The sequence below is a fragment of the Crotalus tigris genome, unplaced genomic scaffold, assembly GCF_016545835.1.
Source record: "Crotalus tigris isolate CLP2741 ecotype Arizona unplaced genomic scaffold, ASM1654583v1 scf7180000019011.417310, whole genome shotgun sequence".
In the NCBI taxonomy this organism is placed as follows: domain Eukaryota; kingdom Metazoa; phylum Chordata; class Lepidosauria; order Squamata; family Viperidae; genus Crotalus; species Crotalus tigris.
In genome coordinates, this window is record NW_024097325.1 from 240,791 (window position 1) to 258,986 (window position 18,196).

Below are 18,196 nucleotides of genomic sequence, written 5' to 3' on the forward strand. Positions count from 1 at the left end.
TGTCAAGAAAGACCTCCTTCTCAAGGCTTTCTTCCTCCCCCCTCCCTCCGCACATACTTTCTCTTTCACAACCTCTTTGTGTTTTCTGAGTTCCTTCTCTTTCCAGACCTCCACAGAACCATGGAGGGCATCCCTTTCAAAAGTCCTGAATATAACTCATTTCACCAGTGATGATGATGGTAGGGCAGATGACTTCAACTTTGGCCTGATGAATGATTGAAGGCTTCCTAACTTGAGAAAGCAAAAGTGTGTATGGGATGTAAACTATGATTTAGAGGTAGAGTTCTGTAAGAAAAAGAAGATTGAAGAGCAATGCCCATTCATCTCTTATAAGAATCACATGAGGACAGCCAATAGTCATACTGATTGGGAACATGCTGTAGACCAACACTTTTGGAACACACTCAACAAGAGATGATTGGAACTGGAAGTTTGGAATACAGCTTTGGAACAGTTCTAAACCAAATCTATTTCCAGGTTGTTCAAAAGCAGAGGAGTGGAAGATGGATTAATTTAAAGCTTGTGTTCAGTTTTGGACCATGGAAGGAACATCAATGTATAACTGGCAGTTCTTTTCTCTCACCAGGGAAAACTGTTTTTGAAAAATGCAGAGATGCAATAAACTATCAAAGATTGGCTTATCTTCCTAATAATGAAGGCTTGGGTTTGATCAACTCATCTGAGTTCATGCCTGCTCACATCCAAAGTGGAAGGGAGTGCATTAGCTGATTCTAAATAAATTATCAAGGCATCTAAAAGCTTTCTTCCAAATATGTTTTGATGAGCCTCACTTCTCTGTATTTCTTAGTTAAAGAGGGGAATTAACTTATTTAAAAAGACAGTTTGTTTCTTTCTTTCTTACAAAAAAATTAATGTGAAAAAGGTAAAGTGGATTGTATAAGGATTTGAATCCCATTCAAACCCTGATATTATATTCTATCATTCCCTTCCTTTCTCCATCTCGCATCTATTAGTTAGCTTGTTAGTTATCAAATTAGAAACTGCCCAGACCAGGGATAACAGAATAACAGAGTTGGAAGGGACTCTGGGTAGTATACAAATGAAATATTGAAACATTAAAATTGTATATAAAATTTAAGTAAGAGACAATGATAGTTAAAATTTAACATTAAAAGTTAATTAAAAGGCCAGGAAAGGGCCATCAAGGCATAAACCAGCCGTATGACTGTGTGCTCCTTTCTAAGTCCCAATTAAGACAGTACAGCCATGTCTGCAAACCTTTCTAAAAGATCAGGAGATTGGAGGCTGCTCAATTTTTGTGGGATCATATTCCAAAGGACACAGCAACAGCAGAGAAGACTCTCTTCCTGGATCCCAGCAATCAGAATTCTTTAACTGACCAGGTGGGAGGGAGGGACTGATGTAATGAAGCAAAGATGGTTCCATAGATAACCTGGGCCCATGTCATGTAGGATTTTAAAAGTCATAACCAACACTTTGAATTGGACCCAAAAGCAAACTGGCACCCAATGCAGCTCTTGCAGCATAGGTGTTATAGGTGTAGTTTTTGGGGTGCCCAAGATTGCTTATGCGGCCACATTCTGTACCATCTGAATGATTATGTGACCCAAAAGCCAAGTTGCATGAAGAATGAGCATGAACAATGCACATACCATGAACTGGGAAATAAATTCTATACCTGCTAGGGTCAACTGATATTAAACACATTCATTCTAGTAATGAACGCAAAGATACTAAGTATCTTGCGTTATAATACTTGATGAAGTCTTGCTGTCCTAGAAGTTAGAATATTTCTGAATATTCCATGTTGCAGTAGGAAATAAACCCATAGCATGATTGACTGAATATTGCTGGAAAACAGGGAAGAACTCTGAAGGGTGACATATTTTTATATGAAGAAGACAGAAGTTCTCAAACTGTAGGTGGAGACTTCTTGGGGCATTGTAATTTGGGAAATCCATTTTTTTAAATAATAATAATAATAGCAACAACAACAACAAAAATTATCAGGCTTGCATAGAGAAATTATTCTTAAAGCTCACCCAGCTTTGTAGCAAAATTTTGACAAAGTTTTGAACAGAGAGGTCTCACAAACCGATATAAGGGGTTCCCAAGCTCTCACTCTGTGACTAGCCTTCTATCCTCATCCATAGCTCACAACTTTGAAACTGGAAAAAGACAAATATCCAATTAGAGGGAAATTAAGAGACAAGGCAAAGATTAAGCAAATTAAAGCAGGGGTCCCCAACCCCCAATTTGTGGACCGGTACTGGTCCATGGCATGGCAGAAATCAGTCCGTGCAAACCAGTGAAGTCCCATCTGTGGGATGCAAGCAGCATGCAAACCTATACCCCCTCCAGTCCGTGCAATAACCTCTCTCCATGGAACCGGTCCCTGGTGCCCCAAAGGTTGGGGACCTCTAAGTTAAGGGGAACAAAGTAGATTTGGACTTGCCAGAAAGTCCAATCCAAAGTGAGTTACTCGCTTATCCATCCAAGTCCATCTTCATGACTCTCTTTTCCCTCATCCATACGTTGTCAACCTTATTCCTTGTCCTCTTTGCATTCAGTTGAGAAAAGTTTTTTCAGAAAGTATTTCAGAAATCTACCACCATCTCCCTGTTCTACGGATGGATGTTTTGATTTGTGTATAAAGCTGGCTGACTCTTAAATAACTTCCACATTTTCTCCTAGCTTCTTTGGAGCGTGCTACAACTTCCTTTTCTTTTGAGCTCTCTCCTGACCAGAAAGAATAGAGAGGCAGTTGCACAAGAAATGCAACTATTTCCTTTGTGTATTTTTTTTCTAAAAAAACACATATAATTACAAAACCACTCTAGTGCTCCTCCAAATATATACAAAAGCACCAAATGCACCTTCCATGAAGCAAAATATTAGTATTCTCATACTTAATGTTTCCTCAATAAGCACGTAAGGGACCATAATTTGGGAACTTAACATGCTAATATATCCTTTGTACTGTTAAAGTGATCTTCCATTTTAACTAAATGATGAGTTAGGAGTTCAAATCATTTGAATCTATTCCACAAATCCAAACTGTTTCATCTGATCTAAATTCTGGAATATGGATAACATTAGTGAGACAGGCTTCCGCTTTTGATTTATTTTGTTTTATTAAATTATATTAATGTTTGTTACAAGGGAAGGCAGAGACAGTAGGGACTGAAAAATGAGGAGAAATCTCTGCATCCCCTTCCTCCAAGCTTTAATTTTAATCCAGCTACGTTTGCTGAGATTAGATTTTGATTTCTTGAAAGCCAAGGCTGAGATGACCGTGCAATATAAAATGAAAGCTGAAATAATGATTGTGCATAATCACTAATTTTGTGTTTCCTGCTCAGCTTCAGAAAGGCGTGTCAGTCTTATTCCTTTCTTTATCACTAATAGGTTAAGACTGTTTATTTTGGCCATTTAGCTAATTTTGTCCTGCAAAATGGGTTGGGGTTAAGAATTGTTGATTGATTTGTGAATATATGTACCTGCAGCATAACCGCAACAAAGATATTGCACCAATCAATTAGGCCTACGGTAGGCAAAAAAATATCGTGGATGTGAGATTTTAACATTAATGGCAGGCAAACACAGAACAAGACCCATGCAGGCATATGGCTGAACTAAACACAAAGGTACTGATAGCCAAAAGTTTGCATTTTGTCTTACTATCAGCATCTTGAAATAATTATAGAGATTGCCAAAAAAACGTTTCTCCTTTGTATTTGTTCCTACAAGGTAAGATGAATTCATGAGGACTTGCATTTTTTTAATGTATTTGAATTCATGAAGTTTTCTGTCACACAGAAAGAGCAAGATCCCAGTTTCATCGCTGGGAAATACTTGCATACTTTTTTTACAATAGTCAACCATTTGCTTTGTCTTTCTGTTACATTTCATGCTGTAAAGCCTTTCTAAAAACGGAAATTTGGGGTTGCTTTTAGTATGAATAGTAGGAGTTTACCACAGTGACTTTTATTTTTTCCCCTCAGAAACAAGCCCAAAAAACCAGTCACTAGCATCTACAGCAGTGGTTCTCAACCTTTCTAATGCCGCGACCCCATAATACAGTTCCTCATGTTGTGGTGACCCCCAACCACTTATATATCACCAGGTGCCAGGGGCATGGCCAAAGAAAAGGGGGAAAAAATGGCGGACAGCTTTTTTGGCGACCCCCGTGAAATGGTCGTTCGACCCCAAATGGGGTCCCGACCCACAGGTTGAGAACCACTGATCTACAGGGAAGAAGAGGAGAAAATGACATCACATATGCTATGATGTCATCAGTGCTCCTTATGGATCTCTTGGGGCCATATTTATTTATTTACATTTATCAAATTTATATACCGCTCATCTTGTGATGTGAGGAGACACTGAGAAGTTTACAACATAAGTCGCTTTTCAGTGACATCAACAAATGTATCCTCCTATGATACATGCAGGATTAAGGCTTCCTTTGACAAACACAAGTAATTTAGCTGTTTGTTAGCAAGTACTTTTTGAAACTTTTATTTGTTTATTTAATCCCTGGTCTTATTTCCTAAACATCTGCAAAGGAGTAGGACAGAGCTTGTGGAACATGAAGAAATGGGATGAAACAGATCTACACATATTCATCCTCTGTGATTTGTTTCTCTGTATCAACCAGATGTGTTTTCCAGAGGATATACAAAGATCAAGAATTTTAGGAACACTTATCTTTCTTTATTGATCATTTCATTGTGGGATCATAGAATGAGAAAGCACAAAGATCTGTGAGGGTTTCATAATCACCAAACATTGTTTGAACGTTATGGTTTGAGAAAGATCTCCTATAATACCATCCTCCCTCCACAGTGGGATGGGGTTGGGCAGAGACTAAATCTGAAGCCTTCTCCATTAAAGAAAGGATGAGAGGTAGTTTAGATAGAAGGCAAAGTGGATAGCATGGCAACCCTCTTGCTGGTTTTCAGGAAACAAACAGGATGGACATGACAGAGAATTCTGGACAGATGTGCAGGATAGACCCAATATCTTGGGAAAATGAGGTTCTTTCTCAGATAGCCATATAAAATAGATTAGTCAATGGAATCAATTATCATAGGACATACAGCTCCCCAATATGTAAATGTGGAGTAGATAAATAGAGAAAGGACTAAACTTTACAGAGGGCATGGTAACTCAATAGGTAGTCTCACTCTTTGCCCAAACTCTTTATCTTGGAGTACCAGATAAATAAATGGACCGATAGAGGATGGCCATTAAGTAGAAGAAAGATGATGAAGCAACTGATATCCAGTCTCCCAACACAGTCAATCTTAGAGCCTGGGAATTGCAGTTTAGCAACTTCTTCAGGACTACAAATGCTCCAGTCTTGGAGTGATGATGGTGTGACTCTGCCTTGAGTTATAAGAGGCCCCTAATCGAAGACTGAAATAAAAAACAGGCAGAAAATTAAAAAAAGGAAATTCGTCAATGTCAAAATCCTCAGAAGCTGGCAGTTTCTTGTGTGATCCCGGACATCTTCGCTTTCGCTGGGTTGACCTCCAGTCTTCTTGAAGCTTTATGAACCCCAGGATTCTGGTTGTTTCTCAGCTCTGTCCTCCTTCGCAGGATGGCTCCGGAAAGTCACTTAAGTCCCTGCCAATGATCTCAGTAACTAGGGAGAGTAGTCAGAAAAAAAGAGAGAGAGAGCCAATGTGAAGGAAAGCTCACCACACAGAAGCTTGTGAACTCACTAGGTGGCCTTAACCAAGCCACTGAAATTTCTAAGGCTTAGTCTGCAATACTTGTTATTGTGGGAAATTATTATGAACAACAATCCTGGAATTATAATTCCTAAGATCTGTTTCGAACAAGGGTAGTGTGTTAACAGCCTACCAGGCCCCAGTGGGTGGATAAAGACTTTCTAATTCTCATCTGGTAGTAGGCTGCTCCATTGCTGGCCTAAGTTATTCATCTTATGACCAAAGAAGGAAAAGGCAAGAAGATTGGGCAGAAACAGTGGGTAGTAATTTAACTTTCATGCTCGTGAGATCTGGAGGGATTTGAAGGGGAACACTAAAGGAATTATTCAACCATGTACTGATTTTGAGGTCCAGTGTCTCAGATTTAGCTTCTAGTATTTCCAGGTATGTGCACTGGAAAATTGAGACAATAATCTAGATCAGCAGCTAGTATAAGATCTGTGAACCCCAACCACCATGGCTTATAGATCATGATTTATGACTTATCACTATGTAAGTCTATAGTCAATGGCAATAGCTAGCAACCTTCAAAGTACTAAAATGGTATAGGGTTTCCTGCCTGAGCAGGGGGTTGACTACATGACCTCTAAGGTTCCTTCCAACTATGATTATTATTGTTGTTATTATTATTATTATTATATTACTACTACTACTACTACTACTACTACTACTAAACAGGTTGGATTGAGTCTATTCTTGAATGGGAGACGACAGGGAAATCCCAGCTTTCTTCCTCTATAATTCCACTAAAATTCTTTGAAATTGTAGCCAGTCAATGCCCACTACCAATTGCTCCATCATTCAAAGTTTAAGGGTAGGTAGGACTCAGCTGGAAGTTTAACTCAACGCCCAATATTTTGAAAATAAGTTTAAGGCTAGTCCTATGAACACACTTGGTTGAAGCTTATTTTCAAATTAGCCTGATTGGACCTATCACTTGAGAACAAGTGAATATGAAGGTTGGCTTAATCGTTCATTTTTTTGAACAGGAAGTGGAAAGACTATAAATGCCATTTATTCTGGGCCAGCTGCCTTCTGTGGCCTATGACATCATTTCTATGACTGTCATTTTCTATGACAGTGCCAGCCTCATTCTGCTCTCTTTGCTAATTTAGAATTATCAGCAAGATACAACTCTGACACAACTGAGTCCCACTGATAAAGAAGGTTACTTTTTCAAGAGAAGCAAGCTTTCCAGCCAGCTATGCCAACCTTCCAACTGCCCTATCACAAGGCTACCAGATCTGGACTGCAAACCTCCATATGACCACTAGATGGAAGCAAGAGAAATTTCTGTTTCTCATTCCTGTCATCTTGGGGTGATCTTGATTTCTGCAGCTCTGATCTAAAAGCTTCAGGCAAACATTCACACCAGGAGCCCTGGTAGCACAGTGGTTAGAATGCAATATTGCAGGTGAACTCTGCACACAGCCATGAGTTCGATCCTGGCAGGCTCAAGGTTGACTCAGATTTCCATCCTTTTGAGGTCAGCATATTGCCCCTCAGATTGTTGGAGGCAATACACTGTCATTGTAAACAGCTTGGCGAGTTCTATAAAGCACTACGGAGCAGTATCTAAGTCAAAGTGCTACTGCTATTGCTATTCTGTCATTGTGACCTGATTTTGGAAGGGCTGGGTTTCCATGTTTTGCAAATAGGAAAAAAAGAGGAAAAACACCATCATTCTTCTTAAATTGAAACCAAATCTTATTGAAAGCTTCACAAATATACCTTTACCTTCTTCCAGTGTGATCCCATGGATAGGCAAGTTTTCCCGGAAGCCACTGCTGAATCCCGATTTCTCCAGTTCCTTGGGGCTAAACTCCTGGGATCCAAGGTCTGGATCCGTCCATTCTGGTGACCTCTCCCCACTGTGGGTTTCTCTGTGTCCTGGTGGGTGAGGACTGCGTTGTGGACTAGGGAGTTGGAAGGGTGGAGGGTGGCAATCTAAAGCGTGAAGGTGGGGCAGGTTTGGAGGAGCAAGGTGGGGTACAGAGAGATTAATGTCCCCGTACGTCTCACTGGGAGGGAAACGGAAGGCTGGGCTGTAATGAGGAGGGGTTGAGAATGAGCAAGGGCTCCAGTTGGGGCCATAGGGGGAACAAGGTGGGGAGCGCTCAGGACTATAAGAGAAGGGAGGTCTGGAAGGGGAAAAATCCATGGCCCCTTGTGCTGGCGGTAGTGAAAAAGGAACATTGGGAGTGATGTGTGCGAATGTATGGGGTGTGGAATCCGGATGTGGCTCTTCTTTGAAGATCACTAGAGAAGAAAAGGAGAAGGTTGACAGGGATCATCAAGCACACTTTAGCACCCAACCATTATTATCTCCCATCTTCAGTTCTATCTACCAGGCAAATATTTGAAGCCTTGAGCTGGACTCCTTTTCCGGCGCCCATTGGAAATATAGAAGTATGTTTGAACGGGCCGTGAAACTCTCTTGTTGCTGTATTCGGGAACAGTGAGGGTCAGCAAAGCCTGTGGAAGGAGAAGAAAGTGATGTCAAGGCAAGTAAATCCAATAGAGGAGGTTAATCCCACAATCTGGGTTTGTTTTTTTCTTCAGATATAAGGACTTCAGATATATGTCCACATATCTGAAAACAACCATGTTAAGGAAACCAGGAACAGAATGCCTTGCTTCAATCACTGTCCATCATCTGCTGCTATGCTGAAAAAATACTACTTCATGGCTAGAAAAATTATCTCCAATATTGTCCCCTTAGATGATAGTTTATAGTTCTCATTCTCACCTCTGTGCTTTTCAAGCGATTAACGTTTGCTTCCTCTTCCCACTGGAGTTTTCCATCTGAAACCACAAAGGAACTAGTTCACTGTGAGGCCAAAGGATCAGACACCTGTATTGGTGTAAGACAGACATGTCAAACTCGCGACGTCACATGACGTCGCGCAACATATTGGAGCTTTTTCGCCATTGCTGGCAATGGGGTGGGCATGGCTTCCCAATGATGTGTCCGGCCCGTGGGCCAGCAGTTTGACACCCCCAGTGTAAGAGATGGAGGCACAGTTTTCTGGATCAAGCCAAAGAGTCACTTAATCCACTCAACCCCTTTCTGAAGATCAGAAGCAGGAGATGCTAAAAACAATCATAGCCCACACTTTGTGTCCAGTGGGCATGTTTGATGGTTCACTAAACCTGTCAATGGAAAATGTAGTCTTAGCTTTTAGAGATCACAACTACTATCATATTTAGTCCAGAGAAAAATGCCCCTGAGTTCAAGACAATTCTTTCCCAAAAGGATGAGTAGAAAGACAAGCTCATGCTGTGCCAGTTTTCTGATCTTGTTAGCCCCAGTATTAGAGCTTTCCCTGTGTGTGTTTGTGTGTGTGTTTGTGTGTTATTTGTGTCTCTCTGTGTGTGATAAATTGTGTGTGTGTGTCAGTGTGCCTACTCTTTCTTTATTCTTGTCAGAAGCACCATCAAATGATAACATCTAATCTTCAACACTGAGCAAATAAAATAAGGTATAAAATGGGTCACAAGGCATGTAAGATAAACAGGATTAAAACTAAATGACATTTGCCCAGTATCGGGCTACGTGGACAGCATTTTCTCTGGCCAGCCTAAGGACTTCCTCCATACAATCCCACATTTTCTTCTGAATAAATCTTTATTGGAAGTTTTAAAGAGAATATAAATACTAACTGAAACAAATACAGATTCAAGAAAAAAAAACAAAAAGAAAAAAGGGGGAGAAAATGAAAGAGACCAAGGTAAGGAAAGACAAGATAAAGAGAAGTAGGAAAAAAAAGTTTATAATTTGTTTTGCAGCAAATACAAATATAATTGCAAAGTTATCCTATGGTTACAAAAAAGAAAACCTTTACTTTTTAATATTATCCATATTTTTTTCCAATCATCAATATCCCATTCTTTTTTTCTGTTTCAATGCAACAAGTCTACAGGTTGACTTTAGAATATAGAAGTTGACTTTTCTTTAATCAAGGAAGTCAATTTAGCCATCTCTGCAAATGTCATCATCTTCACCCACTACGGTATTCCTCCCTAATAGATAGTATTGAGCCTTTCCATATGTGGGCATGCAATAATGTCACTGCAGTTGTCATATATTCCCCCTGCCCCCATTTTCTATTCTTACCTGCAAATACGACTACCGCAATTTGCAGGCATTTACATGGAGGGGTAAAGTTGTTCTCCAATTAAGCAAATGTGGGTAATTCAATTTGAATTCCATTCTTTTGCTCAGATAGTTTCCTGCCATGCAGCAGGGGAAAGAAAAGAAAGAAAGAAAGAAAGAAAGAAAGAAAGAAAGAAAGAAAGAAAGAAAGAAAGAAAGAAAGAAGGAGGGAGGGAGGGAGGGAGGGAGGGAGGGAGGGAGGGAGGAAGAAGGGGAGAAATAAAGAAAGAGGGAAGGGAAGGGAAGGACAGGAAAGGAAAGGAAAGGAAAGGAAAGGAAAGGAAAGGAAAAGAAAGGACAGGACAGGACAGGAAAGGAAAGGACAGGAAAGGAAAGGAAAGGAAAGGAAAGGAAAGGAAAGGAAAGGAAAGGAAAGGAAAGGAAAGGAGGAACTGAACCAGACTTCACTTACCAGGGCCTCGTTCGATGAAAACAACCTTTGATTCTGGCAGAAAGTTGGCTCCGCTGATGACCATCTCTTCACCACCATGCACTGAGCAGGCGCTAAGACTGTAATGCTCTACTTGTGGGAGTTCTTGTGCTGAACGCTGAGCTGCAAAGAGGGACCAGGGAGAGTCTAAAAGTCTTAGCTCTTTCACAGCAGAATTGGGGAATGCGATTACAGGCCAACTCATCCACTGTACCTTATACATAAGAATGGCTTCCTAAAACATTTCCTTAATGCCAACTTTCTTTTCTTTCATGCTTCCAAAAGCCAATCATTGCTCGAAGGTCTTTTGCACAAGACTCAACACCCTTCCCAGGCAACAGGTGTCTTGTGCTGCGACATAACTGGACACTGCAAAGTATGTTTTTTTAAAAAAGAAAAAGCAACAAAACCCACTCGGATCTCTCCTAAGCCTTGTGAGATTTTAACAATTTCCCTTTGGGATCTCCTAGTGTAATCTTGGGGAGTTAGTTCTGGCAAACTCACAAGATAATAAAATAAAATAAAATAAAATAAAATAATAAAATAAAATATAAATATAAATAATAAAATAAAATAAAATAATAAAATAATAAAATAAATAAAATAAAATAATGAAATGAAATGAAATAAAATAAAATAAATATAAATTAAGAGGCAATCCCACCTTCTACCCCTGTGCATCCTGTTCCCTCCCTCATCTTTTAATTATAATCTTAATTGGATTAGAATATCTAGTTTTATTGTCTTGGATATATTTATATGTTACGATTTTAATGTTTTATGCTGTAAGCTGCTCAGAATTGTTTCGTTACAAGATGGGTGAGAAATAAATTTAATAATTAATTAATAAATAAATGTGTATCTCTCTCTGTGTGTGTGTGTGTGTGTGTGTGTGTGTGTTACTTGTGCACAAGTATGTTTGTATATACATAGGCACATACTGTATTTTGGAGTGCATACTTTAAATTGACTGCCATTTTCCTTTATGTTCTCAAATCTGGGGTTTACCTGGATGTTTTAACTCAGCACTGGGTAAAGGGGAGATGTCCCCAGGCAAACTTTCAACAGGAATAACCTTCTCAGTTGCTGGAAGCAGAGCTACCATGGATGGATAGCTGATGATGGGCAAGAACTGAAAGGTCCCTTCTCCAGTTTCACATACCCATCACTCTCAATATAGAGTCAACCACCTCAACTTTCTTTTGAACCATCTTGAGGACAGCCCCCAGCAGTCACTTTAATACCCTGAGGTAGCAATACTCACAACATTCAATGGGCACAGAAGCCGTCTGGATGGAGACTACTTTGCCATTTCCTTGTGGGACATGAACCCGAAATACCAGCCGGACCCGTGTGTTTTTGCGCCCAATGTCCGTCTCGCCCTTGCGCAGCTCAATGTCTGAATTACGCAGTTTTAGGATTCCTGCACAATCGATGCTGGTGGGTTGGGGAGTGGGGAGGAAGAGATCCAGAAGAAACCAAAAAAAAAAAGAGAAATGAAAATTCTTCTGCTGGATCAATGGAACTTAGGTATCTTTATTTTTAAAGGAAAGAAAGGTGGAGATACATTACTTTTCTTGTGAGTTCAAGTCCTATCTTAGGCATGAAAACTGGCCAGGTGACTTTGGGTCAACTATTCACTCTCAGCCCAACCCATCTCACAGGATTGTTTTTGTGGGGAAAATAGGAGGAGGAAGACGTATTGGGCGTGTTTGGGATTGGAGCCTAAACCATATGAAGAACGGTTGCAGGAGTTAGGTGTGTCTAGTTTAATGAAAAGAAGGACTAGGGGTGACATGACCACAGTGTTCCAATATCTATGCGGCTGCCACAAAGAAGGGGGGGGAGGTCAATCTATTTTCCAAAGCACCTGAAGGCAGGAGAAGAAATAAGGGATGGAAACTAATCAAGCAGAGAACCAACCTAGAACTAAGGAGACATTTCCTGACAGTTAGAATAGAACAATTAATCAATGGAATGGTTTTCCTTTAGAAATTGTGGGTGCTCCATCAATGGCGGCTTTTAAGAAGAAATTGGACACACATTGGTCTGAAATGGTATAGGATTTCCTGCCTGAGCAGGGGGTTGGACTAGAAGATCTCCAAGATCCCTTCCAACTCTGTTATACTGTTATTATTTTTTACTCTGGTTTGAGGACTCATAACAAGTTCTTCTAAAATAGCTCATGAAAAAATGGCAAAGGGAAATTGGAAGTATTTTAACTTAAAATCTGATCACCCATGATATTTTTAAGAAGAGACTGGACAGCCATTTGTCCAAAATGGTATATGGTTTCCTGCCTGAGCAGGGGGTTGGACTAGATGACCTCCAAGGTCCCTTCCAACTTTACTACTACTACTACTACTACTACTACTACTACTTTATTATTATTATTATTATTAATAATAATAATAATAATAATAATAATAATAATAATAATAATAATAATAATATTAACCAAGAAACATTTTGGATAACTGGAATATTCTAGTTTTACTTCTCTTAAATCAATAAATTCAAAAACAATCATGGACGAAGAAAGAGGATGAGATGGAATGCAGCCTAGGAAAGAGGTAACACATTTACTTGTTTTTATCTCACCTTTATTATTTTTTATAAACAGAACAGGACAGACAGAACAGACAGAACAGAACAGAATAGAATAGAATAACACAGTTGGAAGGGACCTTGGAAGTCTTCTAGTCCAACCCCCTGCTCAGGCAGTAAACCCCATACCATTTCAGACAAATGGTTGTCCAATCTCTTCTTAAAAACTTCCAGGTTGGAGCATTCACAACTTCTGGAGGCATGTTGTTTCATGATTAATTGTTCTAACTGCCAGGAAATGTTTTCTCAGTTCCAGTTTCTCTCCCTGATTAGTTTCCATCCATTGCTTCTTGTCCTGCCTTCAGGTGCTTTGGAAAATAGCTTGACTCCCTCTTCTTTGTGGCAACCCCTGAGATACTAGAACACTGCTATCATGTCTCTCCTGGTCCTTCTTTTCATTGAATTAGAAATACCCAGTTCCAGAAACTGTCCTATATATGCTTTAGCCTCCAGTCCCCTAATCAGCTTTGTTGCTCTTCTCTTCACTCATTCCAGAGTCTTAACATCTTTTTTACATTGTGGTGCCCAAAACTGGATGCAGTATTCCAAGTAACTCAAGTATTCCAAATAACTCAAGATGGCAAACATACACAATACTTCCACCTCCTATTTTCCCCACAATAACAGCCCTGGAATTGGGCTGAGAGACAATGTTTGGCCCAAAGAAACCCAGCCAGTTTTCATGCCTAAAACAGGATTAGAACTAACAATCTCTTGGTTTCTGGACTAGCACCTTAACCACTACACAAAATTATCTTTCCCTATCTTTTAGAAATAACATAACATAACCTTTTAAGCTGCATAATAATACGTAATAATGAATGATACTGAGGGTATCATTAGGTGGAACTATAACTGTGTATTGTATTAGATTTTATATGGTACTATTGTAATTTATTGTTACATTGACTCTGGCTTCTGTTCTTGTGAAGCATTTAGAATCATCTGACTGAATCAGATTATAAATGTATTCATTCAATCAATCAATCAATATCTGAAACCAAGACAATTATACAGATAGTTTTCACTTACCAATCACAATTGGGACTGGCAACTCCGAAACTAAGTGACATGGCGATAAAATGAAGTATCATGTGACCATACTTAACAATAATTCCAGCTGTGACCATTAGCAAATCACTGCATGTTGTTAAGCATGATGTCACATGACCATGATTTGTGACTTCCTACCAGCTTCCCCAATGACTGCCTATTGGAAGCTGGTTCCAAATAGTGATCATGTGACCATGGGATGCTGGTACCTTTGTGAATGCAGGCCTTTTGTAGCTTATATCTCTATTATATTTAATTTAACATTCAATTGGTTTGTGAATACTTGGAAGATACGAATAGCCAAGAGGGAAAACAACTGGACTTTCTTGTTTTTCTTTGAAGACGTTTCGCTTCTCATCCAACAAGCAAAGAAGCTGAAGAAACTTTTTAGACGAGAAGCAAAACGTCTTCAAAGAAAAACAGGAAAGTCCTATTACCTCGAGAAAAAGTATCTTTGAGGTAACTATGACCTGGATGACTGAGAATCTCCATAGATATTTTATTGAATATTTTTTCTTTTCCTCCTTTTTTATTTATATTTTATATATTAATTTTGCCATGTTTCCCAACTCAGATCATCTTGTTTTTAAAATTTGAAATGAACTGAAGGTGATATTTTTAGGTTCTTCTCTTTCTCCTTCTTGAAACAAAAATTAAGAAGGAAAAGAAAAGCATAAGGTTGAGAAAGGACCAAATCTTTCTTCATCTTTATATCATCACCCAGATGGACAAGTCCTCTCTTCATCCCTCCACTTTTCGGCTCCTAAAGGCAACTTACTTGGCTGCCATGTTATTCTCGGGCAGCAGAGACATCTCAAGAACTTTGGTTCCACTGATGATAGATTCATAACTTGTGGTGGCCACCATTTTTCCAGTGATGCGATGCACCTGGTAGAAAGCATGAGGACGTAGGTTTCGCTCATCCGCCGTACCAATGAACATTTGTAATGTCAGGGGTTTTTCATCGTAACCTAAAAGCTTGAATGGAAAAGAGAAGAATGTCATAAACTCATTTCCTTACTTCGATGCATAGTTCCATGTGTCAAATATTTGGGGAGGACAATGCATTAAGACCTGGCAATGATTCTCAGACAACAGATTTTTAAATCCAACATTCCAAGTATTGTGAAATACATATTTTTAGTGTGACTTTGTTCCTAGCCAATTGGCTGTGGATGCCTATCTTGCATTTTATTTGGTAGGGGTTTTTTGAGAGGGATTCCATTTTGTTCTTGATATAGGCAATCCTTGACTTACAAACACCACTGAGTCTAAAGTTTCTGTTGCTAAGCAAGACAGTTGCTAAGTGAATTTTGCCCCATTTTATGACCTTTCTTGCCATAGTTATTAAGTGAATCACTGCAGTTGTTGAGTTAATAACACAGTTGTTAAGTGAATTCGGCTTCCCCATTGACTTTGCTTGTCAGAAGGTCACAAAAAGGGGATCACATGATCCTGGGACTGCAAACATCATAAATATGAACTAGTTTCTAAGCATCCGGATTTTGATCACATGACTATGGGGATGCTGCAACGGTCGTAAATGTGAAAAACAATCATATATTTTTTTTCTGGCAAGCAAAGTCAATTGGGAAGCCAGACTCACTTAACAGCTGTGTTACTAACTCAACAACTGTCATGATTCACTTAACAACCGTGGCAAGAAAGGTGGTAAAATGGGGCAAAACTCACTTAACTGTCTCGCTTAGCAACCTAAATTTTGTGTTCAATTATGATCATAGTCTACCTATCATAAGACTACCTATATTTAAATGAAATCCTTTTGTCTGTCCTGATTATTTCAGGTTTCAATTTCATTGGGTGAAATTGGTTCTAATATAGTCCTGGCCATGGTTTTCCCAGTTGCAATGTATGGCTGTGAAAGTTGGACCATAAGAAAGGCTGAGCGCCAAAGAATTGAGGCCTTTGAACTGTGGTGCTGGAGGAGACTCCTGTGAGTCCCTTGGACTGCAAGCCATTCAAACTGGTCAGTCCTAGAAGAGATCAACCCCAACTGCTCTCTAGAAGGCAAGATCCTGAAGTTGAAACTCAAATACTTTGGCCACCTAATGAGAAGGAAGGACTCACTGGAGAAGGGCCTAATGCTGGGAAAGATTGAGGGCAATAAAACAAGGGGATGACAGAGAATGAGATGGCTGGATGGAGTCACTGAAGAAGTAGGTGTGAACTTAAATGGACTCCAGAAGATGGTAGAGGACAGGAAGACCTGGAGGAACGTTGTCCATGGGGTTGCAATGGGTCGGACATGACTTCGCAATTAACAACAAAAGAATAGAATAGAATAGAATAGAATAGAATAGAATAGAATAGAATAGAATAGAATAGAATAGAATAGAATAGAACCTTGGAGGTCTTCTAGTCCAACCTTCTACTCAGGCAGGAAACCTATACCATTTCAGACAAATGGTTGTCTGAACCATTTGGAGAAGGGGAAACCAGCTCTTCCTTTACTTTGTCCACCATGCATAATTCTTTACACCTCAGCCATGTCCCCTCTCATTCTCCTCTTTTGTAGACTAAAACACTCCAAATGACACAACTGCCTCTCATACAGAAGCCTCTCTGGCCCTTGATCATCTTGGTTACCCTCCTCTCAACCTTCTCCAGCTCTGTTACATTTTTTTTTTTCAAAATCTGGTGGGATCAGGATAGGTTGTTTGTGCTTCAAAACCAGGAAATAAAGGAAAGGACATCTCGAAGCTCAAAGCTTTCAGGAGTGTGGAAACTAATCAAGGAGAGAAGCCACCTGGAATAAAAGAGAAACTTCCTGACAATGAGGACAATTAACCAGTGGAACAGCTTGCCTCCAGAAACCATGGGTGCTCCATCACTGGAGGTTTTTAAAAATAGATTGGACAGCCAGCTGTCTGAAATGGTATGGAGAGTTGGAGGTTGGACTAGAAGACCTCCAAGGTCCCTTCCAGTTCTATTATGATTAAGTATCCTTGAAAATGCCATGATTTCAGTGAGGAGAAAGTGCTCAGGGGATGCATGTACTGTAGCAGAATTAATCTCCAGATGCAAAAAAATAAAATAAAGCTATTTTCCAAAGCGCCTGAAGGCAGGACAAGAAGCAACAGGTAGAAACTAATCAAAGAGAGAAGCAACCTAGAACTAAGGAGAAACTTTCTGACAGTTAGAACAATTAACCAGTGGAACAACCTGCCTCCAGAAGCGGTGAATGCTCCAACACTGGAAGTTTTTAAGAAGAAACTGGACAGCCCTTTGTCCAAAATGGTATAGGGTTTCCTGTCTGAGCAGGGGGTTGGACTAGATGACCTCCAAGGTCCCTTCCAACTTTATCATCATTAGTATTATTAACCCCCAGATTTAGTTGGCACCCATCACCACTTCCAACCAGTAGGAGGAGAAAGGGGGCACCTGAATAGTTATCAAGAGTTAGTTGAAAGGGAAGGGCTGGCTGCGATGTGTCCTTCAGCTTCTCCAGAAGGCTAAATTCCTGTAATTTAAAAATAGGCTACAGGGCAAATCCCTGGCTTAAATTAAACCTCCCCTTCTATACCATTCATTCCTTGCCTTCACTACCATTCTCCCTTCTTCAGGAACCCACAACAGTGCAGCTGGTGACTTCAGCAGTTCGGTGGTCTCGCCTCAAGGGGTTGGCCAGATGTTTTCCATCAGAAGCCAAGCAGTCACAGCTGCACTCGATTTGAGATGCTCCCTTTTTACATTTCTCTCTCCCCCCCCCCCAAACATACTGCAGATGGAACATTCCACAAAACTGGAGGGGGCTGGAGGGGAAACTCAAGAGAAGCAGCTTGCCAACTTTGGAAGTGGAGGGGGGAGGGTTTGAAGAAAATCAGAAGCAAGCTAACTGCAAAAGTACTGTAAAATGGAAAGGAAAAAAAAAAGCTTTGATTTAAAAAAAAAAACCTAAAAAAAAAAAATAAACCAGAAACCTCAACAAGGCACGAATTGATCTTTTAAGGAAAAGTGAGGCTGGAAAGCCAAGGAATTTGTCAGAGAAGTACACAAGTAAGGAGTCTTTGTTTGTGCACAAGGTTTTCCATCTCTTCCAGCACCACTTGCTTTCTCTACAGCTCACAATCTCGTGACGTAGAGATGGACAGAGAAAAGCAATGCTGTGATTTAGGAATCAGAGCGTGGGAAAGGGCAGACTTGACTTGTGGCCTGGAAGGGGAGATTGAAGCAGGCCCAGGATGCGGTGTCTAAATGGGAGGGTGGAGA

General features: G+C 40.0%; 1 protein-coding gene across 2 annotated transcripts in view; it reads right to left on the bottom strand.

Annotated features, from left to right (window-relative positions):
- Positions 1-4,676: 4,676 nt before the first annotated feature.
- The window catches only part of NFATC4 (nuclear factor of activated T cells 4), a 37,176-nt gene continuing 23,656 nt past the window's right edge, over positions 4,677-18,196 (bottom strand). For both annotated transcript variants that reach the window (XM_039358366.1, XM_039358364.1), the window contains 7 exons: positions 14,745-14,944; positions 11,571-11,743; positions 10,289-10,429; positions 8,470-8,525; positions 8,069-8,195; positions 7,458-7,979; positions 4,677-5,632 (listed from right to left, as the gene is read on the bottom strand). In XM_039358366.1, the coding sequence (XP_039214300.1) occupies positions 5,565-5,632; positions 7,458-7,979; positions 8,069-8,195; positions 8,470-8,525; positions 10,289-10,429; positions 11,571-11,743; positions 14,745-14,944 (1,287 nt within the window). In that variant the 3' untranslated portion in view covers positions 4,677-5,564. The remainder of the gene's footprint in view (positions 5,633-7,457; positions 7,980-8,068; positions 8,196-8,469; positions 8,526-10,288; positions 10,430-11,570; positions 11,744-14,744; positions 14,945-18,196) is intronic.